Here is a 25974-nt window from a genome sequence, read left to right on the forward strand (position 1 = left end):
CTGATAAAATACTAACAAAACGATTGCTGGTGAAATGGAGACAAAAATAACATGCTGAACAAAATTTAACTTCTGACTGAATGATTGTCTCTTTAAGACTTTATTACTGTACACTGGCTAGATGTGAAAAAGCATCATTTTTGCTTATTTTGTTACCCTCGTCAAGATTTGTCATTTGTCTCTCGCGCTCTCTCTCGGCTTCTCTGCGTTTTTTATTTTTTTTTTAATTTGAGAAGAATCTCATCTCAAGCAATGAGCCTTGGGGGGGGGGAGGTAACAGGATATATTCTTCCCCCTAAGTATCTTTTTTACCTTACCCTCTGGTTCCTACGCCATTGACAAAAATCCTGGAAACTAAAGCTAGGTCCCTGCAATGTACAGAACGCCTAGGACACCATGCACTCAGTATTAAATAAATACATACGCACAAACAAACACGCATACACCCATATGGGAAAGAAACGAGGCAAGATGAGTCCATGACACTGAGAGAAGTGGTCACAGGACCTGGACACACCTTCTATGTCGGTTGGGGCGGCCTTGGTGCGCATGCCATCATTTCTTTTTCCTCCCGCCTTTTTTTTTGTACCGGAGGTTGTCTGGCGAGCTGCGCGTGGCCATACATTATCGCTGCACTGTGCGGGTCTTTGCCAGCCCAACCTCACACGCCCACGCACTGTCGCGAACGGGACGATTCGCCGGTCGCCGATCAATCGGCATTTCTGGTATGTGGACGTGCATGACATCAAGCACGTGAGACACCTGACTAAACGTTGTCATGACAATACCTCTTCAACACCTGCTACGTAATCATTACATTCTAGGCCTTCGTTCATTTATTTTTTTAATCAGCACCGTCTCGTAGAGTTCGAAACTACCGGGCACGTTTGTCAACGCAAGTCAGCTCTGCATCGATTCAGAAAGCACACAGCTTTTCAGCTAAGTGCTTTTACTTTACAAAATCTTTGTTTGGCTTCGCCCATTGAACAGTTTTTTGGCTGAAACACGTACATTTTTGGTGAAGATTACACAGCGGTACTGAAGTTCCATGCAGTTGTTTTCTTCAAGGAAAGTCGTCCATTATTTATGATCGAGATCTGTGCGTGCAGCAGAGATCCACTTGTTTTTACGACAGACAAGCGCGACTGTTAGGTCCCTTTCTCTGCCTGTCGTCTTCAAGTAGCAACGTGCGCTGACATTTCTGCTGGTGACCTTTCTAGACGCTTGGAGCTAGCCGAACTTTCGAGTCAGGTGTGAAACTTTGTCACAGTCTAAACACAGACGACAGGCGCAGTGCGCATGTCAGCGTCGTCTGCTAGGCCTCGTTTTCCCGTGACCTCGCCAGTGCAGCCGACGTCCCCGTGCATTGTCGTCTGCTACGCCAGTGCACTTGCGTCTCGATTGCGTCCTGACCTCGAGATCGGCGTTCTCTGAAAAAAAAAAAGACAGGTGTAAATCGCTTCCTACTTGCGGTCTCGGTACTTGTGCAGTTTTTAGAGAACGTTTGGATACTCTGATGTCATCTCATCTGCGCTGAGGTGAGGCCAAAGAGCGTTACAACACCTGTGCCAGAAGCCAACAAAATAAATGGTTTACGTCTGCTTCATTCATAAATCGTAGAACAAGGTACCGTAAGAAGATTCAACTAGATCTGCAGTCTGTCTTCTCTGAAAGGAACTTACAAAATGGATGCAACCGAAGGTAAGACAGATTTATATTTGAGTGCATTATTTGATATCACGCGCGTTCGTGCATGCGTGTGTGTGCTCCCGCGCGCAAATAGACATGGCGGGTTTTCACAGCTAATTTCTGTCTCGAAACCTGTAAAATCGTAGCATATACTTAATCTCTCTCTCTCTACTGTAGCAATTTACTTGACTGTGAAACCATTGACCCGAATCCTGGGTGTGTATCCTATCATGTCTACCCCGTTCGAGAATCTTCTTGCACTAAACTACGCAATGAAACGTTCACTTCTTTGATTTTTTTTTAACCAATATTGACGCTGGGGTTTCACTTTCTAACTACTGTCTAATTAACACACCCACTGACGTGTCCGCAGACAGAGTTTCAGAACAGGTGCTAATGCTGGACAGAGGTGTCCAGAGACTGTTACCTGCTTCCAGGTGCGATTCCTTACCTCGTAGCAAACGAGCAGGCCTACATGGCAGTCCGTCTGTACTGACGGATACCTAAAGGAAAACCAGCAAGAGAGCTTTGCACTGACCCATAAACGCTGGCTGTTTACTATGGTGAAACGGCAAGAATCGAAGTGGTGGCAGGCGCATTGAACTGTCGTGGTGTTCTGACCTGGTCACATCCGATGACGCTTCAGTGGTCAAATTGTAGTCCTTTGGTTTGTAACTTGACGTCACTCAAACAAGAGCGCCACGTGCTAGCAGTACACGGTGCACCTTCTTCAGTGTTTCAGATTTATTGCATGTGAACATACTTCGCTACAATGAGGGCTCAGTCCTACGCCCACATACCCACACAGCGGGAGGCCAGGGGTATGGAGAATTATTGCGTAGGTAGACACCTTTCAACCGACTGGTACAGACGAGTGTTATGTAATGTACTTGCGTTTGTGTGCGTGCGTGCATGAGTGGGAAGGTATCGAGAACGTAAAAGATCGATCGGCGAACAAACAATAGAACAGGCATCCACCCCGATATCAGTATACCGCGTTGCTGCCAATTGGAGTGGCAGGGTTACTAAAACTTTCACGATCACACGTGTGATGCTGGAGGTGGGCTGTACTGTTACCGGTTCTGGGAAGCAACATCTTCATTGATTTTTTTATGGCCTGCGAAGAAAGGAAAAGAACCACTTCCAGCAACAATTCTGTCGCGAAAAAACATCGTCAGGCTTTTTCATTAGCAGGAAAACAAGCACCTCATTTTTCGATCAGTCACGGATTTATGTCAATCCTGCAAATAAAAAAAACAATAACTGTTTTCCAGCACTGTATTGCTAGCAGAAAAGAATAAATAGACTTGAAAGCCATTATATTTGATTTTTTGCATCATACTTGGCACTGCAGACTTTGCTGCCGTCTACACTGGAGTCTGAAGTTGTTTGAACTTTTCTGTAACGCCATGTTGTCTGAACGTCGGAAGATTTCATCCCTCTGCCCACATGGTAACCGACACGGGCAGAGGTGTGTAACGTATTGGCATCCCAGCATGCAATAACGTGCTTGTATTTGCGGTTACATGCGAGTGGGCGTGCAGCTCGGGAGGGCGCAAAGAAAGAGGGAGGATAGGAGAGTGAAAAAGATATAGGAGGGGGTTGGATGGTTGAGGGCAGAGACGTAAAGACGGGAGATTTGTGCAGTAGTCTTTAGGGCGTTTTCAACAAACTGGAGAGTACTGCTTCCTTGAATAACTTGTGTCCAAAAGGGTGAGCTCGTATCTCATTCAGCGTCTTTCGATGTCAGCTACTTTTCTAATCTCGGAGTAACAGCCTGCTTTTTTTTATGACCATGCGCCTTGGGTGGTGCCTGTTACTAAGCAAACAATTTCCGACTGAAGTAGGTTTCTCACATCGTTTATCCACATATTCCTTTGTCTATCTCTGCCTGGATGACCCTTCCTTCTTTCTCAGTGTATGTCAATAATTTAAACATCTATTAAATGCAGACTAATGGCAGAAATGTGGATCGTAAATCAATGATGTTTCGCAAACATGCGCACGTGTCTTTTTCAGGAAATAAACAAATAAGAAATTCCCTCCACACCCAACCAACCACCTAGCCATTATAAAACAAACCGGCCAACAAACGAATCAACCAACATACCAAAATAAAACGAAGTAGCAAACTTACCAGCAAGCCAGCAATTTATAACCTACTAACCTGCAAGATAGCCAACAAATAAATATAAACAAACAATAAATCAATACGTAAACACAACAACAGATAAACTACAAACAAATGAGTAAATCAACCAACGAACTGGCCAATCGGAAGACTAACCAGCCAGCTAACCCGTTGAACTGAACCTGCACGCACTTAGCTGAATGATAAGAAAAACGTAATTTAACGGGCATTCAAATGGCGAACGACAGCTTGGTGCCTGCCAAGAGCAAGCCGTGAATTGTTAGCAATGCACTGATGTTGGTAATGAGCTCGCTGAACAAATGAGATATGAACAATGACAAAACAATAGTATAAAGTCTGGTTGAGTTTGGAGCACAACTTTGTGAAACGGCTGGGACAAGCACAGATGCAGTGGTACCGTCTGGCTGGCTGGCTAACTGGGTGTTTGTTTTTCCCCTCTCCCACACCTCAGAGTGTGTGTATGTGTTGGAGGAGAGAAGAAGGGGAAAAATGATTGTGTGTGTGTGGTGGGAGAGTTGTTGTGTTGAAATTTGTGGTAATGAAAAGTTTGTCTTTTTATCAATTTCATGGCATGTTTCACATTCCAAAACAGTGCGGCAAGACGTGCAAAAACTAGTTACCAGCCTCCCACGTATTAGCTTTCTTTGATGTTTTTGGATCAGCCAAAGGCTCAACAAAGGCGGAACGCAAGCCCAGGGCAGGAACTATAATATAGAGCTGTCTGACGAAAGATTATGAAATTGCTTGAGGTGCAAACATCTGCTTGCTATTTTCGAACAGAAGCATTTAAAGGCTGTCTTACAAGCGTAAATGGGTTGATAGGTAGATGGGAACTTGCATTTTTCTGCCATGTTAAAAGATAGGCAACTATCCCATGGGCGAAATAGCTGCATAAGAAACCAAAAGCTGTGTATTATGCCTTTGCACTGCAGAAACAGATACATGCAGGAAGCAGCTTTAAGTCTTCTTTCGCTTTTGCCATTCCTGAAAAAGTTCTAAATTATCTCAGGAGAAAAAAGTGAGCACAGCTTTTAAAACAGTATTCGTGTAGTTTAATTCACTTTACGAGTTATTGGAGGTGTTCGTATTATAATAACAGGAGAAATATGAACAGAGGTTTGATTAAGTTTAGCAAAGATTTTATGTAACCACCATGTATAAACTTTGGCTTACTTGGTCAACCTATGTCTATACTTCTCTGGTTAAGAGGGACCTTGTACACATTTCTTTTTCCGTGAAGAATACTAGAACTAGTCAGAACTAAGAACGACGACGACGTGGAGTCATGACGGACTTGGACCTTCTAGAGGCACAGTGTGTGGATTCTATAGTAAGATTCTATCTGCACGATCCTTTATGCGAGGATTTAAACAAAAATAAACACAAAAATATCCATCTGCTTGCTGCAATGGATGGATATGGATAGATTGCAGTAGGAGGGGGACATTATAGAGGTTCTGAAAACGTAGAACCGTGATATACGATCCCTAGGACCCTGTGGCGAGGTCCTGACGCCAGGATAATGATAATGATGCCTGACCTTGATGATACCAATAAATATTACAGACTTTGATAAAATTGTGCATCGACTGGTTATGAGAAAAACGCTTGTCGGTGCACTCGAATTACGGCAAAATATATATATTCTGCAAGGCTTATCAACATATTTACTGCAATTTGCATTGAGGAATTATGTCGTTTGCTTGAATTAATGAGTAGTACTGAGACAACGGTTACAAATGATTTAAAAAAAATTTGTTGAGGAAATGTTTGTTGCAACAGAAAATTGCATGACGTGGCCAACGAGGGTGTGTGTGTGTGTTATTAACATGGAAAATGAGTGGCAATGTCCACCTAGTGTTGCAGTGGTGACATGTGCATGGTGCAGTCTCCCGCTGAGGAGAATGACTAGCAAGCTGTCGTCTTCTGCGGTCAAACAACTGCAGCTTGCCCGTTTAGAAGGCTTGCATTCAATGTTGCGTCGATCTCGCCAAGTGCGTATGATGGAGGAGAGTACTTATATCGCGAGTAACCTTCCCAAAACCCGTCACCAAAAGTCTACAGAATGGATAATCCTGTCCCAAGCATGGTCGTTTCACATCTCATTAACGCAAGACAAGTCTTTGCCTACGGCCTCAGTAAACGGTGCAGATATTTTTTTTCCGAACTTAGGAAATTTGCTTAGACTTTCCATTCATGCACACTCATACATGTGCAGCTCCTTCTTGTAAATACTAGTACTTGTGCACTTTGTGTTTGTCAGCAGTATCGGTTCTATGTATGAAGTTATTAAACTTGCATGTGTAACATTTGTCAGCGACACACCGCATTATCCCCAAAAGTAAATTACCCGGTATCCTCTTTGATGTCACCATCTGGGTTTGTGCTCGAGATGGCTTCAAAATTCTCACATTGCACAGGCGCAGGGGTCAATGTTAAGCACTTATCTCTCTAATCAACCGAAGTGCCGGTTCGTCCCTGCGTTTTGATGGTGCTTGACTCTTTTTCCCAGATGAAGGGTCAAGCCCAAGGAACATACAAGTGTCTGGTCCATCTTTAGGAATTTGTCACTACATTGCAGATTGAATATACTTTTTCTGTAAGTCTTAAAAACCATTAGACTGTCTCACCTATATGTAGAAAAACAGCATACATGCCACTGGCAAGTAGAACAGAAATATTTGTGTCATGTCAAGTAGGAAAACGGTACATGATGTGTCACTATAATCACTGCACGTGACGTATCACTGGAAAATAATAATAAAAAACAGAACGCAATATGTCACTGGCATGTCGAACAAACATTTGTGAGATGTGTTGCTAGCAATAGAACAAACACATTAGGCGAGTCGAACGACAAAATGTATTCACCTCTTTAATATTGTTTAATTCCCGCTAAGCTAGAAGACAAAGGACACGTGGGGAAAAAATGCACGCGCTGACGCGACGATCTGAACGCAACCTGCTTTTCCGCAAGGCCAGCTGTACTCGGCCTCCGCCTGTGAGAGACACGCACTCTGAGCACCCTCAGTGTCTAATCGATATGTCGTACCACCAGTTGTAACTCTAACTTCTGCCTGCAAATGCCTTGAGTTAAAATATGTCTCAAGCTATCTTGATGGGGTGCCCTGTTTTTGCCCACTAGAGGTCGGCCTTCATGTCATCGGTCTGTAAATAACCGCAAGTGAGGCGTTGACATCGTTAATACCTCATGGGAGTCAGCCTTCATATATTTTAAAAATCAAACCAGATGAATTTTTTTCTAAATGCAACATCTTTCCTCTATCTGGATGAAATCTTGCTTCGATATGGGCATGGACGTTCCTATACCACACCCGTAACCCCGGCTTATCGGCTCATATCAATTGTTGCTGACTCAGGAACAAATATCCAAGAGGTGAACTTGCCCTTGCTGGCACAGAACCTGTTTCCTTTTCGTACTCGGCTTGGCTGGGAAGTGGTAGAGGCGTGCTTGGCAAGGGAGAAATGACAGCTCAGCGTTTGCAAACCTCTGTTATAGCAGAGAGTTGTCACATTATATTCTGTGTGGGCTGAATGTCCTTTGAGGGAACGACCAGTATAATCTATGCAGACTGAGGACACTGACGAAGCGTGCCGGGCAGACGCGATGCTTGATCGATCATGCGTGTTGACTATGCTCGTTTGCCCATCGACTGGGCTGGAAGCTCGGCGCGCCTGCTGGCTGTGAAAACCTGGCTAACTACCGTGTCTAGACTGTGACCACCTCAGTCCAAGAGCTGAAGAGAATACTGCGATAACAGTTACTCATTTTGTTGTTGTTTTGCTGTTGTTTTGTTTTAACAAATAGCAAAAGTACAATTGAAGTTCGATTGAAAAGCAACAAGGGTTGGCAAAAGATATATGGATTACATAAATATAATAATATACGTAAGGGGTAAAAATAAATAATAATATTTTAATTGAGTGAAGGTGTGGAAGCAAAAAAGAGAGGTGCAGAATTTGAAGATCAACTGAGAAGTAAAACAAAACCAGAGGAATAGCGGAGAAAATATTATAATGCCTAGAATAATGTAGTCTCATTTTTTATGCTGTTGCTGCGGCTGGTGGAGATGATGTTGTTGACGACGATAATAAACAGAAGCGAAAATTAAAGGAGGGAGCGGTAGAGGCAAACAATCTGAGATACTCCTGCTTGTCCTTACTACTGCCGACAACATTTGTTGTCTGTCAGCTACTTTACTTTTTCTTTCATTCATTCAGTTCGCAGGGATCTGAATCCAAAAATTTGAATTTGCTATCATTGATTTTGATTTCCCAGCTGAGGACCATACGGAAGATGCGACAGATATTTATTGTCGGCGTGTTGAAAGGGTTACGCTTTGCTGCTCAGCGTTTGCGCCATTGGAGGCTGGTCACACCTGCTTGAACTTTATTCAGAACGATGATATAAGGTCAGGTGAGCCCTGTTGAGCGGAGCTGCTTGGTGATTTTCAAACCTGTCGTTACAAACGCGTTGTGAACATTGTTGGCGGATTTGTGTGCCGTTTAATAACCCGGTCCCTCCCTCTGGTACACTTCTTCCCGCCACCCACCCCCTCGGTTTTTTTTTTCTTCCTGTTGCTTTGTGAACATTTTTAATATCCTTATCTCCCCCCTGTCTCCACGCATACTTTCTCATTATACCATTCTTAGAATTTTTGCGCCTAACCCATGTACCAAGGTTCAAAGGTCGCACGTATTTTTTATGAGGGGAATCGGATATCGGAGAGGTTAGAACACTGGCATCCGAGCCCGGAGGCGTGCATGTTCAATACCCGGGTTGCGCAGTCAACTTCTCCCAACCGACCCATCCGGCGGGAATATTTAGCTCCATAGAGGGTTGGGAAAGATAAAGTAGTAGGGGAGAGGAGATTGGTACCACTCTTACATAAAACCGGCCCCGAGGAAAGTGTGGTTTTTTTAACATCTCACTCACACGCCACACCTGAAAAAAAAGGTTAGGAGACGACCTTTACCTTTTACCTTTCTATGTTTATGAAAGACATCAGACCTGAAACTGGTTTGGCAAGTTACGGGTCACAGCGCTCTCTCCTCGATTATCACGGCCTCCACCCGCCTCGATATGCTCCTCTCTACAAGGGTTCCCGGGCGCAAGATATGCACCTTAAATTGTACTGGATAGGCTGTGTGTGCTACACACATGTTTGCCTTTCACTTGGCCCTGTAACCCTTATAGAAAAAACTCAGTTCCATATTGTGCCAAATAAATTTTCACTAGGCTGTCTTGACAGTACAAAGCTTTGCTGTACATGTAGTGGCGGCAAAATGTCTCGAAATCAGAACAACATCGTAGATTTTCTCACATTTTGTGGCATTGTATTTTGGTGTGGGTGTGAGAGAGAGAGAAAGAATGTGTAAGAAATTGTGGGGGAGGGGGAGAAGGGGGTTTCACGCTAGATAAAGAGAATGATCTTTCTGTCGATGCAGCCATCTTGTTTACGTTGCCCATGCAGTCTCTTTGTCACCTTCAAGCTGTTTTTGCTTGCTTCCCCCGCGCGCTATTTGCATTTCGGTTCCTTTCGGGTCGCTTGCACGCGCTTCCCAGTCTTGATTATGTCGAACGTGCAAGACCTGTTTAGCAATCATCGCTAAGCAGCAAAATTGGTTTATGCGGTCAGATACGTGTTTCCTCCCACCTTTGCTGTCGCCCACCACTGTCCCTCCCACGTACCTGCCTGCCCTGCACTCTTCTTATCCAGTCCGTGCTGACTTATGAACAAGACTCAGCCTATCCCTGACAAACACGTGGTCATATCACAAGATTTTGAGGCCTTTGTTACATACCGTGTGATGTTGTCTAGACAGTGATATTCCTAGTATGTTATAGTGTTTGTATTCATGCTTTTTTGTGAGCCCTTGGAACTAAGACTGTGTGTTTTTGCTGTTCTTGTATTTTAATCAGCTTCAGTGTGAATATTTCTGAGGGAAATTTGTTTTTCCAAAACACACCTAATTATTTAAAAGTTGTCTGATTAGGTCCCGTGTCGTTTTTGTGTTGCTATATGTCGGAGACATTTCAGCGTGTATTGCTGTTTCCACTTTGTTGGCGAATATCTGAAACACTTTCGCATTATCGGATTTGTACTATTCTACACGAATAATACTATTTTAAGCAACATTGTTTAACAAGTACTGTAAATATTTAGATTACAGCATGTGTAAGATGTAATAATACTTCATATACTTCATTGCGACAGTTGTAACTGTTCAGTTTGAGCTGCGAGTAGTAGGTCTCTACATTGCTGTCACAGATGTACTTCAAAAGGTTTCCTTCCCACGCCAGGTGTCACTTTCAGCAGCGAAATCAAGACGCACAGGTATGTCCATGCCTACCTTGGTGGGCAGGTAACGAGGGGAAGGACAGCGTGGGTAGGTCAGGGGAGAGGACCTATTGATCCACTGCGATATTTATGGTGGCACGAAGATTAATACACCGGCTTGAGTCAACAAAGCTTTGGACTGTGTGCACACCCTGTCCAGGAAAGCCGCATGCTGGGAAGTTGTTCGGTACAATACTGTTCATGTTTATTACAGATTGAGGGATTATCTGTAGCTCTGGTTTGGTTTCCTTTATGACACCCGGGCTTATTTTCCAGAGGGGAGTGCAAGTACTCATCTTGTACCATTCTGCCCCGGCTTTCCTCGGTCTATTATCATTCTCACCTTTATCCCCCTCCTCCTTCCTTTTTAACCTTTGTTAGCTGTAAGACCGTGTACGCGTTGAAATGAGAATGTATTTTGTGAGTCCTGTGAGTTTTGTGAGTTTAGAAGCATAACAGCAAACATGGCACTGAAGTGTTGTACTTTGTTATGAAGTGGTTCGTTTTTTTTTGTTCTACCTGACATTGAAGGACATTGAGATTCTCTAGTTATCACAGTGTCTTCGTACGAAGAGAGTTTGACCTTTTAAAATGTCTTGTTCCCTTTTTCTTTTCGTTTTTTTTCCTGACTTTAAATGTGATAGAAATCAGCAAGACAGTCAACATTATAGCCATAAGATATCTTAAAGAAGGCTGGTGTACAGCCTGCGGATAATGGAGGAACATTAAGAGCTCTGTTACCGCCGTGTATTCTGATCGCCTGTATGCGATGTCACGAGTTTTACCTTTTCCGGAGGATTCAAAAGAAAGAACTAAACTCCACCAGACCTTTAAACTCACTTTGTTGTTTTGGTAACTTTGTCTTTATTGTTTCATTGCTTTGCAAACGCTTCATATTGGATGGGTCCAACTGCCTTTAAAAATAAAGTAAAAAATTATCACGAATACGATCAACACCACATTACATGCTCTCAACTTCGCGCCACAGAAGGTGGGGCAACTCCAGGCATTCATGACTGTGGAAAGCTCTTACAAAACTGGCGTTAGCTGCAGTGATGGTGATGTGTAGTTAAGAGGCCTGTAAACATTACCGACCACCAGCTGTGTATTTCCCACGAGAGTGAGTGAAAACCTGAGACGAGACGAGTTTGAAAATCGTACAAGATGACCTGTCACGCGGATATGACCAAATCTCTCGTAACGTCTGGCAGGACAAGCGTGACGACATGGTTTACAAACGGGTGTTTTATGTGACGACATGATACACAGTGTTTTGTTTGTTTGTTGTGAGTGTGGGTTTTTTTCTTTTTTTGGTTCTTTTTTTATTTGGGGGGGGGGGGATTGCTGATGCTTAAAAAACGATGTACGCACGAGGCCGTGTGTTGTACGAACATGTTTCAGACTGCACGTGTCTTCGCGCACGGAAGGCATCTGTGGACGCATACCGCGCATTTCGGATCACGACAATAGCTGTCCTTGAAAGTTGTTTATCTGAGGCAGACTGCCTTGTCCAGAACTGTTAGTGAGTGGTGTGATGTGGTGAAATGTCTTTTACGGGCAGTGTATGTTTGTGCACTCGTGCGCATGACTGATGTGTGTGTGTATGTTCTGCACTTGTGCGTGCTTAATGGGTGTGCATGTGTCTTTGCATACTTGCACGCATCTGTGCGCGTGCATGCATGTGCCTTCCTTGCTGACAGCTTGGCATCGTTCACTTGCGCTGATTAGCTGTACATCGCCATTCACATCAAAGGACAACAGCAGTTACACGACAGACCTCCAGCGTTTGCCGGCGTTGGCTGCTAGCGTAATGTCTGCCATGCGTGTCAGGTCACCCTTGATTGCGCTGACGCCCTCGTTGTTGGCGCTCGCAACGACCATCAAATGTCATTATCATAAAGCTCGGCGTTTTCAACGGAGTGTGGTGCTCGAGGGAAAGGGTACAGAGGGGAGGAGGGATTTTATTGAGCTATTTTTGTGAATCTCGTTCTGCATTCTTCTCTCCTTTCATTTTTTTTTTTTAATGAAGGTGAGTTGTGCTTGCTTAACGTTGAGTTGTAAACCTACTTCTTGCCTATTTCATTGTTTGGCGGCAAGCTACCCAAACTATCGACTATCGCAAGGAAGATCTAAATAGTGTCTGAGGCAGAGGCATAATGTATGGGGTGCGGTAAACAAGCGCTGCTTTTCCATGCAAACCTTGCAGTCACTGGAGGAACGAATGGTGTCACCTATATTGCCTTCCAATCCAATGTGTTCACCCGTCGTCTGTCTGTCCGTCACACATATCTACCCGTCGTCGGTCTCTCAATCTGGGGCCGAGCTACATCACAAATTTTTTACGAGACCCACAAGTGTACAGTCACTCTTGTAGCTAACTGCTGTCAACAAATGTTGTGACCAAACATCTTAATGTCCATCATCATCAGCGTAACCTGAGTTTTTGATGCCACGGCTGACATTAATCGTCTTTAATGTATGGACACTGTTGAATAGACTTGTGAACGCTTGGTCTTGCAGTGGTGGGGTGCACGACGTCTGTGCTCGCTTGCACAGTATGGGGGTGTTGCGGCAGTAAATAACATGACGAGCGGGGTATTTGCTGCCGAGTCACAGAAGTCGTTAAAGGTTTTAAAGGGAAAAGGGTGGTAAAAACGAGAGGATTATCCCCATGCACTTAAAACCACTTTTTTCAGTCAACCGTCACGGTGCTACGAGACAAAAATGTAAATTACTTGCAACTGTTTAGACATTTCAAAGACAACACTGAGAAACTTACTGTTACTGTTAGATGCATAAGCTAGAAACAACTGACTTTTAAGACTGGGTAGACAGTCTTGTGTATTCAAGTATTTAGTGTCATGTTCTTTACAGTGCTGTCACTGCTGTGCCTTTAAATACATTGTGACTTTACAGTTTATGGCAGAAGGTTGTTGCGGTTGACTACGATCAGTATGAAGGTTCATACAAAAGAAGCGTGTGATGATCATAGCAGTCCCGACAATGTGAGGTACATGCGGGATTGTTGATGAATACCAAGAGAGAGTGTTATGTCGATGAAAGCGTTTTTTTCTGTCAATAGCGAAATGTTTTCTTTCGATTTTTTTAAAGCCATTTACTATTACCAGGTTTGAGCTTTTAAAAACTCTGTCGCGCAGGAAGGACAACCCTCTGTTCTGTTTATCTACGACACGAGAAAGGCTCGCGACGGGAATGTTTTACACACCTTCCCCTCCCTCTCTTTATAACCCTCCTTTTCTCTTGTACACCTGAACTCCCTACTGTCGCTTTGTCACACACACTGGGGTGGGGGCGGGGAAAGTACACCACCTCTTTTTACAAATTTAGGCTGTTGTGTAAACACTGTCTGATTTGTTTGCTGGCGTTTTACACACGCACACTGTTTGAGAATGTGTGCAGTCAGATTATTTTTATTCAGACTTGCACACTGCACACATTCCTTATTGCTAAAGGTTTGCCACAGTTTTTATGTCTTGGCCCGGATGTGTGTCACACAAGCAGCAGATAAGCAGCTAGTAATTGCAGTCGCATTTCATTCCACACTGAGGCTATGACTGTGTTGAAGAAAGGTGTTATTATATTGTCTATAACCTGAATTCTTCAGTCATGAGGTCGACGGAAGCAGACACAGTGATGCTATTGAACTGCAGCAGTGTACGAACCCGGTTTTCAAACTGTGGTACGCGTACAGTACCACTACTAGTATGCGAAGGTATGATGGGTGGTACGCGAGCACCATGAAAAAATCCTAGACTAGTATATATATATTCGTAGGGGTAGGGTTGGTAGGTGGTACTTGGTCAGTTCGAATTTTCGCAAGTGATGCTCGTCTCTGAAAGTTTGAATACCGCTGGTCTTCACGAGATGTAGCCACGCAGGTCGATTCAACCGTTTGCCGATTCGACCACGTCACGAGTCGATTCGACCACAGTCTTTGGTCGCGTTATATCATTGAACTATAAGTCTTTCTTACTAATTGCATTGGTATTGCATAAATTAAACTAAGCAAAATTTGAATTGTTTCTCACTCAGACATAACAGGCGTTCATGCGCCAGTTACAAGCGAAAGTGGATGTCCAGTATTCACTCTGATATTCCTTTCAGCAGTGTCCATTTTTTCATTTGATAACAATGGCGGCTGACAAACATGTATCCCGTAAATAGTTCGTATTGAAAAATTGTAGCTTTGGCTTCATTATATACGTACAATGCCGATCAACGAATGTGTCCGTCGGTGATGATTAAATATTAAGTTATGTAGTCGGTGGTCGAATCGTCTCAGACCTGTTTTCGAATCGCCTTGGTCCGCTACACTTGAGAGACAGAGGTATAATGGGAAAGTAGAAAAGTGGTGGTGGTCGGGGCGGGTAAAGGAATAATTCTGGCGAGCGTAACACAAAAAAATTTCTTTAAATCCGGTTATTAGACAATTTCTCTGTCTTTAAATGATTCTTTAAGAATTATTTTCCTTTTCGTATAGCTCTTCTCCCTTTTCATCTAAGTCTCACCCTCGCACATAATTATAAAAATAATTGTTGTAAAAGTTGTCTTCATCGTTGTACTTTATGTCGGATGGGACTGAAGTATTTTTCGAGAGCTGGCTTATAATCGTCCATTATAGGCGAGTCGCGCACCAAGGATCAGCTCGCTCTTTGCTCACCATTACCTCTGAACTTGTTTCATTGGACATTGAACTGTGCACTGTGGCCAGTGAAGTCAGAAGTACTTTATTTACTCTGTGTGAATGGAGAATTTTCCAACCTGTCTTCGCAAGAGTGCAGATTGAGCCGGCGTACTCACAGCTGTGGCTGGGGTTAGCTCCATTCATAACATCTCTTTCTTTATTGTAAACAGCTTTACTCTGCAGTGCTAGGCCATAGAAATCACGGCCGGGACACCCAAGTCTTTCGTCAATAAAGGTCATCCTTGACAGGTCAAAAACTGTTATTTGCTGTGAGCAGTTCACCCAGAACAGCCCCTCATGAACACGTGTGACTACTTGTAATCGGCTTTCATATGACAAGTAAAAACAAAATTGCAATAAATTTGAAATCCTCCGTTCAACAAAGGGGCCACATGAGAAAGGTATGGGTTCAAAGGAGGTGCTCGGTTCTCGTCTCGGGTACATATATATCGGATATCACACCTGTTCACAGGCTTTTCTTCGGGTTATTCAATTTCCTACCCTTCTTTACCCCGTTTCTCCATAGTTCGAAATCAAACTAGAAGGAAGCACTCATCAACAAAGACTAACCACTTTTAAAATGTGTGTTTGTTTGTGTGTGTAGAGGTGGTTTTGACGGCATCCAAGCGCAACGGTCATGCCGTGATGAGGCTGGAGCGGAAGAGGCGGGACCAGATCAGCATGACGGAGGTGCATCACGTCGCGGGCGGTCCATATAAGGGCATACTGATCAACAAAGCTGCAGAGGGTACGTCTCGACCCCCCCCCCCCTTTCTTAGATTCCTCATCGTATATCCCACGCTGTTAATTAGACATTTATTATATATAACTGATTACAGATTTTCCATTGATGCAGGCTTTTGACACGCTATCAACGGGGGTATTGAAGATAAAATAAATATAACAGTTTTAACATTAATGTATGAACAGTTTTACTCACTGTCCAGCTATGCAGGTCATTTAACAGCCTCTTCCCGTGCATACATAAAAAGTTCTCTAAAGAATATTAATGTAACTAAAACAGAGGTATAAGATAATTTAGATGAGAACATTTTCATATAATGCGTATACTTTCTCAACTGAGTTCATGAATCCACAGGAATGTCCACAGTATTTATAACTATGAAACTTGGTTTGGTATTGCCATTGACTTTCCTTATCCTTCAATCTTCGAAGAGGTATCAAGAAACTGACGGAATGTAAGGTATAAAGTGTCTCCATACAGTACAATCATAAAGAATGATCTGATGATTATAACAACAGAATTCACAATTACATTTGACATAATTTGATTTTTACTTGAAACAGATATGGGCTCTGTGGAACCGCCAGAAGCGCGACTGGAGTTTATGACATACCTTAACAGACGTGACCCTACCACGGACACTATCAAGGTCAGGATCTTTGGCTCTGCTCGTTGGTGTTGGTATTGAGGGGGTGGGACAAAGATGGATAGGAGGATTTTCTTCCCATTCCTCTCATGACAAGAATAGCTAACCAACACAAAAAATATTAACGAAGTGCTCTTGTTGCAGGACCAGTGGATTCTCAGATTCTGGTTCCGTGGGAGTGCTGACGGACTCACCAAGAAAAAGGCTTTCACTGAATATTTCCAGGAACTGGTCAACCCCAAGGGTCTTCCAAAAAGTATTACACAATCTCCGTTAGTCTACCAACGAGCTTAAGTTATTTCATAAATAAAAATTTGATTTTTAGAAAAAATTCCTTTATGGCATGATTTATCGGGATTTAAATGATTTGTTCAAATGTAGCTTTCCCTTAAAAATATTAATAATGCGGATTTGTTTTCGGCAGGAATTTACTGTAAACGCTCATGAGAGGATTGAGATGTGTGATTTGTTGCAGACTACATTGGCTTTGTGAAGAGGGCACTGGTGCTACTCCAGAAGTCCCGCCTTATCAAGCGCGTGGAGCTGGAGGTGCAGGAACGCGATGGCTTGTTCCCCGAGGACGAGATGTCTCATATCAGTACGTCTGTACTTTTACAGGTTGACGAGTGTATAGTCTAATTTTAGTACATTTGTACTTTTATGCTTTTTCAATGTAACCTCTCTTATATTTTAAAATGTACTTTTATTCTGTGATTATTTAATTAAGATTGTCAAATTTGTTCATCTCTACTTTTAAAAGTGACGATATACAATCCATCCGAGTAATGTGTTCATTAAATTTTTAATCCTTATTATTACATATGTATTTTCATGACTATATAATTCTCTTCTGCTGTGGCTGTCCTGGACACAAACTATGCTGACGTTAATTAGAAGTCACGTGATGTTTACATGACTGATACAAATGATTGGTACTAGATGTAATACAACAGAGTGAAACATTTATCTTCTTGACTTAAAAAAAAAATTGTTGTCGAACGTGTCATTTTGCACAATGTTTTTTTCACGAAGCTAGTAAGAAAAACGGTGAAACTGGGGTAAGAACTACTTCACCTTTTTTCCAGCTTGAAGTGTGCCAGTCGTGTTCGAAAAATATTACTCTGACTGTTCTGTCTGTATTTCGTTCTCGTTTTGCAGAGAGTTTCGTGTCGGTATTCACACCTGACTCGTACACGTACCAGTTTGTGCCAGAGGTACCTGTGAACAACAAAACGTCCTTAACTTTCAAGGTAAATGACAGTGTGTGGGTTATGAACAACTGCTTTATGGGTGTGTTAGTGAGTTAGAATTGCATTACGGTGTGCTAATACGTTAAAACAGCTGTAGACTGATCGAGATTGTGGGTGCAACTGATCGTCAAACAAAAACACTGTTTCGGTCATAAAGTATTGGTACATTTAAATGCATTATAAAAAGTAAGTTTGTCTTTTCAGACTTCGTTCAAAAGAATTACGATATAGAAATTTCTTTGTCAGAAATAAAATACTTTGTCACTCTTGACCCACATAAAGGCAGTCTAGTGGCTAGATGATAAACTACATGCAAACAGTTCACCTTGTGTTAACTAGCTAACGCTTTCTTGGTGTGGTTGGCAGGTGAAAGCCGCAGGTGAGGCCTACCTGTCGCTGTCCGCCGTGTACGGGGACGTGGCGAGAAAGACTTTTGAGATTGTCTTCGGGGCGGACGAGAACACCAAGTCCCTCATCAGAGATGGCTCTCTGGGTCCTGTCAAGGCGGAGGCGGCGACCGTTAATCTACTCAGTCCCACGGAATTCCGGTTCTTCTGGATATCCTGGGACGTGAGTGCTGCAGAACCTTTTATGATCTCATCAGTTAGAATTTAAGTCTTTTTCTAAACAAAAATTGTAATTGAAATTTGCTACGCATTTTTGTAACAGACTACTGATGGCATTATGTTCTTAACTCGCCAACAGAATGTAGTAGTTAGCAGTGCCAGTAATAGTTATTTTGCTATTTGTCCAAGCTGTATTCAGTCTCTGGTCCGGTCTATGGGTAGAACACGACATAACATTTACTGTGAAGAATAATATTTCGTAATATGTTCAAATAAACCCATAATTTTTTCTGCAGTAGTGAGGAATACAAAAAGTAATGATATACAGTATGTTTATGCTAACCCCTTGGTTTTGTCTGCTGACAGAACAATGTTGTGGAAGTTGGCCGGGGAGCCAAATACGGCCAGCAACAGTTTTTAAAATGGCGGTACCACCCAACCGCCAGTTCAACGTCAACTGTATGGCCGTCTCCACTTCTATTGCTGGCCGTGGCGAATGGGAGTTTGCTGAATCCTTGGTATGTGCACGTGATTGTATCTTCTCTCGTCTTCTAACTGGCCATTCATATAATTTTTTTCTATCGTGTCAAACTTGTTTATGGATGCAGATCTCAGTCTTTACCACAGAACTGTTCTGATACGTAATACACGGGGTTCAAACCCGTATATAGGATTAAAATATGTTTTTACTTCTTTTTAAGTATTTTAATTTTGTTCGTGTCTTACTTTTATTGATTTGTATGGTAAATACTTGTTTTGCCGACATAATTTCATTTGTTGCCCTCTATTTACCTTTTCCACAGAGGACTTCCCTGCTCGCTTAAGTAAAGCTATGTCAGGTAACCCTTTCCTCCCGAGATATTTTAACTAACAGTATTATTCTGCGCAAATTTTAACTGCCTCACTAGGATGAATCTCTCGCGTGTCAAAATAACTCGCTGTCTTTGATGTCGTTTTTTTTTTCTTTTTCGCATCTCACTCACTAAAAACTTTTTTTGAGCGTGGCAATTTTCGAGGCGTGTATGACATTCTGGCATCTTTAAGGGAAGTAATCCAACCTTAAATTAAGGCATGCGCGCATGCATACTTGCTTTGGGGGAAATCTGTGTGCGTGCTTTGTCGGAATGAAGTGAGTGCGCCTTAGTTGCTCTCGTGCGAACGACTGCTTGAGGTCCTGGTGAACGCTTGCCTGCCTGCCTTCCTGGAAAGGTTTAATTCCAGAACAGTCTTCTCGATTTCGTACGTGTCTGTGCATGCACTTGAACAAGACTGGGAAAGGTTTCATGCATGCGTGTTTTATCACCCTCTGCCCAGCTTGATGAATTTCTGCCCCGGAAAATTGTTCTCGGCGTCATGGTCCAGGGGTCCCATTTCCTTTTCTTTCTGTTCTGTTCCTAATGGCTTATAAGGCTACTAAGGGAAAGCAGCAGCACATATTACAGCTGAATTAACATCGGCAATTCGTGGTGAGGTCACCCAGGCTTATAATGGTGGTGGTGAGGCTTGTAGATGTCTCATTGTGAACTATCAGTCATGAAAAGCTAATTTCCTCTGCATATCTTATTCCTGCGCACAGAATAAACGGCTTGACAGTCACAGCGAGAAACTTAAAGATCACATTACAACAGACACTCCTCTGTAAATGCACCTTACAATTAATACTCCTCTATAGATGCACATTACAATAGTCTTCTATAGATGTACATTACAATAAATACTCCTCTATATGTGCACATTGCAATACTCCTCTATAGATGCACGTTAGTTTATTTACTTGCTTTGTGTTATTTACTTGCTTTGTAATCTACAGTTTCTGTCTATGACAACAAAGTTTATAAATAGATATACATGTATTAGTAATTTGGGACCAATATAAAGATTTATAGACAGTTATCTGTTCTTAAGAATTTACGACACAAAACCAGAACATTGAACTCATTCATCTTATTTTTATTTTGTTTATTTTATTTATTTATTTATTTTTTGTCGTTCAAGTTGATTGCATTGTTATTAATTGTGTAAATGTGTGCTCATTCATGTATGTGTAAGGTATGCCTCTGAGAGATAGAGACCAGCATGAGTTTAACACGGAGAAGAGATTTGCTAAAGTGACAAAAAGACTATATCTTAATAGTTTTAGGTAACTCTTCAGAGTTTATAATCAATTGGCAGTGTTCTGTAAATATCAATCGTTTTCCTTCTTGCAAATTATATGATATCTAAAGACATTTTATACATACATTTACACAACACACATATGAAGGCATTAATGACAGGTTTTACTACTTTCCAGTGATAATTCTCTTGATAAACTGTCATTTCCTTGCCTTTGTCTGCCGTGCACAGTGGAAAAAGACTTTCACAAGGAAGTCAAGCGTGCCAAACTGAAACTGTCGTTGCTGTGGATGGCCAAGAAACAGCGAATGTTGCAGCTGCTGGAAGATGCCTACCCGGATCCTCTGCCAGCCGCCTACATCTTCAAGTGAGATGTCTTATCACTCTTAACACCATAACAATCGATTCTCTTGTGTAATCCCGTTTACACAGTTTCTTCCTCATCATCAGTCTCTCTTTTGTGAACTCCGTGCCTGTAGCTATATGTCACTAGGTTCTCTTAGTCCCACAATCACCGGTCTTTTGTAATTCTGTGTCCACAGCTAGTTCCTCTTAGTTGAAATATTACCCCAAAGTACTTACTTAAACCTAAAGGTCAGGTTGATTGGCTTGTGGTGTGTTACAGAAAGAGTGTGGTGAACCAGACGGACAACTTCACTGCAGTGATCATGCTGAAGGACTTGGAGAAGAAAGGGCTGGTCAAGGAGGTGGAGCAGAATATCTGGATCAGGATGCAGACTGGGGAGGAGCTGCATGTTCACAGTCAGTGCCATCGCACAGTAGTTCAACCTTCAGTCTTTGGGTCATATGTACTGATCACTTCTACACTACCGACCAAGACGCTTACGGTCCTTTATGCAGTGCTTGACTTGAGACTGGAAACAGCGGAAGAGTGACAATCTATTGCAGATTAATAAGAATTACTCAGAATTATATCCGGGCTTTTTTCTTTCAGATGTTCAGCTGGTAAAGGAGATACCCCCTCTGCCTCCTGGGGAACAGCCTAGCATTGGAATCATAACGGCCTTATTCGAGGAAAAGCTTGCTGTGGACGCCATGATAGACAACAAGCGAACTTTCGTCAAGTACAAGACAGAAGGTATCTGTACAATTATATCAGTCTCACAGGGTCAGGCAACCCTCAGAGCATGAAAAACCCACCATCAGAATTCGTGTTATCAGACTCACACACGCAGACCGTGTGAGACAATGGATGTATTGTAAACTACAGTAACATGTGAGAGGATTACAACAAAAGTAAGCTGAACATTACTTCAGTCCTGACTGTCATGCGAGGACAAGACGTATCTTTTATTTTTCATTTTCCTCTTCAGGTGAGTCACAGGTTTACACGATGGGCACCATCGGAACTCAGCGCGTGGTGTCAACGAAGTTGTCCCGGAAGGGTCAAGGAGAGAATGCAGATATTGCATCTGAGAACACGGTCACGAGGCTTCTAGGTATGATGATTTGCAGCTTCGAGAATTTGGTTAAAGTAATGTGCAGGTCCTAATGTTCAAATGCTTGTATCTCCAGAACAGAAGGGAGTTTACCTTGATTTATACTAACCTCTGCCCAGTTGTTCCCTTTAGCAGACCTTTAACAGTGTGCGCGTGTGTTAAGGAGTAATTGTAGTCTTGTCCTTGAGTGCTTAGACTTTCCACTTTTAACATCACAATCCTTTTACAAGCCTCTTGGGAGATTATTTTCTGTCTAGTAGTGGAATCAGCGGGCGCCATAAAAAAAATAACCTTCATCGTTGACTTTCTGAATTTAAATTTAGTTAAACTGACCTAATATTTATCTTTGTTGGTGGTTTCCACAGGAACGTTCAGCAAGATTCAGCATGTGTTCCTTGTCGGGGTTGGAGGTGCTGTGCCCCACTACTCAGATCACACCAAACACGTGCGCCTCGGAGATGTCGTGGTGTCTGTGCCCCAGGACAGCACCGGTGCACAATACATATACTGCTCAAAAGTAAGCAGTGCTATGTGATGAACAAATATTTCTCCAATTAAACAGTGTTTAATCATAATGTACATATTACTGCTCAAAATAAAGCAACTTAGAACATAATACTGTTTCGTATACATATTCGTGTTCCTCTCAATCATAAAACGTGATTCAACATTCTCTTATCTATTACTATTTAAATTTATAGCTTGATGGAACCCAAAATAATACTCATCAACGATTGTCTTCCTATGCTTAAAATTGTCAAGTTCTTAAAGTGTTCCTTTGACCTTACCTGTCGTGAAGGAGTGAGGTATTAGAGCCCTCATTTAATTATCGTGACCAATTTTTTGTGAGGGCAGTGCCAATTTTTTCTCCCACGCTGCCTTATCTTTCCCTAACCTTCTACTGACTCATATTCCCATCCCACACTGGGTCAGCCGGCGTAAGTACACAACCGTCAATCGAGTATCAAAGCAACTAGCGGAGTGAGATGGGGGGAAAGGAGCCTGTTTATGTCTCAGAAAGCTGTACTGTTTCACTCTTTCACGTGTCGTGTTTCTACCAGCACACTTTTAAAAAAATTAATGATGTCCTGTTCGCCAGGTGGAGAAAATACCGAAAGCGGTGGGCTACAGCTACATGACGCGGTCGTGGGGATCACGTGACCAGACGTTACTCAGCATCGTCAAGTCCATCAAGCAGCAGGTGGAAACGCGGCTGTACGATGATCGACCGTGGGACCAATTCGTCGAACAGGGCAAAGACACACTGAAGGTCTAGCAAGCCTAATCAGCTGTCTCTCCCTCTCATTCTCCATCCTCCCCTGTTCTAACCCGCTAAAAGTCAGTTTTAGTGCCTGAAAAATATGACATCCACATTGTACGTTTGTCAAACCGTTTATCTTATATCGTTCAGATGTTCGGTATATTGGGAAAAAAAACCGTTTCGCCCCTGTTCCTCTCATTCAGGGTCACGAGTCCAGCTTTCACAGGCCGCCTATCGGGCGCGACAAGCTCTTCTACACCAACCCCGATGGCAGCGTAGTGCAGTGCGAGCATCCCCGGCCACGGCCACGCAGCATGTACGGCGGAGGGGGCGCCTACAGGGAAGGGCAAGTGAACGTCCGCTTCGGCCTCGTAGGCTCGGGCAAAATCGTGGCGCGTGCGGACGACCTGCGACGCGACTTCGCGCAGCTCAACAACGTCAAGGCCTTCGACCTGGAGTACTTCCCCGTGGTGGAGAGCTTGGAGGGCAACGGCAACGACAGCTTTATGGTCATCAGGGGCTGTTGCGACTACCACGACGGTACCAAGAAGGAATGGCGGCCCTACGCGGCCTTGGCGGCGGCAGCGGTCATGAAATGCATTATCGTCAAAATGTAGTTGGCTTTTACTATTGTTGCTGTTATAGTCGATGAGTTTTTTGCCATTACTGCGCTTACCGTGTTATTGACGTTGAATTTCTTAATTATACACTGGATGGAAAAAATATATACACATTGATATAGCTTTGGTTGGTAGATTTTGCTCTAAGCCTGTTCTCAGATGATGTATTGTGAATGATAAAATATTTGAATGGTATAGGAATGAAAGTAGTTCTCTCCCCTACCCGTGAGTGCATGTTCTTTTCTCTGAGTGGGTGCGTGCGAGTGACATTCAAAAGAAGCAATTTCATTATCTGCACTCTCACTTGTTAAGACAAAAACTGTTTTGTTTACAGGCTTTTTTGCAAGAAAGGAAAAAACTGTGTATGAGATATATATAGAAAACAAAAGAAAATTAGCAGAATTTTCCCTCAAATTTTCTTTTAACGGAAGAGTTTTCATCGACATTTCATCCGCAAATGCAACTAAAAGGTTGTTGGGCAGTTTGCTCCTGTAAATTTTTTAACAGACGTCTGCATTTCGATACAATCTGCTACATGTAGGCTTTCTTAGATGGTATCATAGTGCAAAGTCATGAACTAGTGGCTGATCGAGTACCAGCTGACTTAGCCTCCTGCCAGCTTCTTCTGCCATGTAAACGACAGTTCACACACTTTTATTTACATGTCCTATTAGATCTGACATTTAAACTTAAGTTTTTCTGTCTATGGAATATTTCAGTACCCTTTTGCTTTTTTTTTTTTTTTTTTTTTTTTGATTCCTTGTTTTGGAGTGAAACCATGTTCCGGTTTAGTTTTTTAAACAAAACCATACCTGTAGAGCGTTTACAGTCCTTTTTCTGTACCCAAAGGTATGCAGACAGGTTATAAGGCATTTAGAGAATGATGCTAAATATATACACCTTTCTTGAGCTAGTAAACATTAAACGATTCCACCATGCTTAACCAATTTTGTATAATATTCCCGGCCGTTGAGCAGACTTGTAAATGTCAACGAAAACTCGCCAGGCACTTGCTGCCAAATATCTACTCACATCTTACTGATACACGGGTGTGGGAGAGAGGTGTTCCACGTCAATGCTTACATTTATTTTTTTCAACGGGGCAACGGAAAATAAGTATTATCAACATATATAATTCCGAATGCATTTTAATACATTATATGTGCAGACGTATATTTCGCATTTTATTTACGTTTCAACGGAAGATGAGATCAATCTTCCTATGTGTCAATTGTTTGGGACGAATAGTTATTCCCCTTCGTGGATGATTTGCTTCCTCCATTTAACTTTCAGAAATCCGGAGTTTGTGCATTTTTATATAGATGCTTTGTTTAGATGTCCGCACAAAAAGAAGTCCACATCTTTTGAGGGTGATTTTGGCCATTCATACATGTTTGCTGGCACAATTTTCTAGAGTCCCTTATGGTTATTGTACTCTCAAGGCCTAAGTACCATCACCAGGTCATTCATCGAAAACTTGGCACAATTCCCTGATAGTGTCTCTGTCGTTATGAATGGTACACTTTATTTGTTGAAAAAAAAATTACCCACCCCTCTTCCATCAAATACCTCATTCGATCCCACTCACTTTTCGAGCCAGCCGGACGTCCTAAATACGTTTGGAAGCTCATAAGCGCAGAATCGTCACCTTTCTTAGCAGCGAGACTCGACTTACCATCGATCATTACACAGCTCATCATCTTTCGCATCTTGAAAACTTGCCATGCGGTCACCTCGACTCGATGGCCAACGGTTAAATCGTTGGTCACCAAAACATTGAGGATGCGACTGTCCTGGATTCATATCTCATTTTACGCTCGCTGTTTTTCGTCGTCACGTGGTACCTGTTTACAGAGCCAGAACTTTGGCTTTGCCATAACCTTGGTTACTGGTTGGGCGTAAAATACCATAGACCTACCCCTGGCCTAACATCATGCGATCACGTAACTCTATGTAAATCCACTGTGTCAATAAGTAACTGAAATACATAGCTTTGAACAAACGCTTAGGAAGTATTAAAAAGTCTCAAAACTGTGTTTAGCAAGTAAAGAAATCAGATACTGTGTTGTATCTGTTGTTGTGATATTCTGCATCAGTTGGGTTTTTTTTTTTCAAACTGCAGTGCATCCCCTTTGGATGGTGTTCTTGTTCACGATTTTTCCCACACTTCTGTCTCCACGGCGGGGCAAATGTTTCGCCTTAAAAAACTGATTTCAAGGGTGCTGTTTATAGCTTTAAGGCAGTGATCTTGATGTTTTAGAGTAGAATAAAGTCGTTTTATTAAGAATATTCTGTGTGTGTGTGTTTGTTTTATGTCTTTATCAACATGATCGTTGGAATCATTCTCAATGCAATTTATCTACTCTGGTCAGTGTGTGGGTTGGTGTGGGGGAGAGACAATAA

General features: G+C 42.5%; 1 protein-coding gene across 1 annotated transcript; it reads left to right on the forward strand.

Annotated features, from left to right (window-relative positions):
* The first annotated feature begins 618 nt into the window (after positions 1 to 618).
* LOC112559295 lies at positions 619 to 25860 on the forward strand. The gene is given in 16 exon segments (XM_025230410.1): positions 619 to 1701; positions 15513 to 15656; positions 16217 to 16302; positions 16444 to 16555; positions 16775 to 16897; positions 17458 to 17549; positions 17916 to 18119; positions 18482 to 18539; positions 18542 to 18637; positions 20462 to 20597; positions 20856 to 20992; positions 21186 to 21329; positions 21565 to 21690; positions 22056 to 22207; positions 22790 to 22960; positions 23155 to 25860. Coding segments are annotated over 16 exon segments (2211 nt in total). The 5' UTR covers positions 619 to 1685; the 3' UTR covers positions 23569 to 25860.
* Positions 25861 to 25974: the final 114 nt, after the last annotated feature.

The sequence above is a fragment of the Pomacea canaliculata genome, linkage group LG3, assembly GCF_003073045.1.
Source record: "Pomacea canaliculata isolate SZHN2017 linkage group LG3, ASM307304v1, whole genome shotgun sequence".
Lineage (NCBI taxonomy): Eukaryota > Metazoa > Mollusca > Gastropoda > Architaenioglossa > Ampullariidae > Pomacea > Pomacea canaliculata.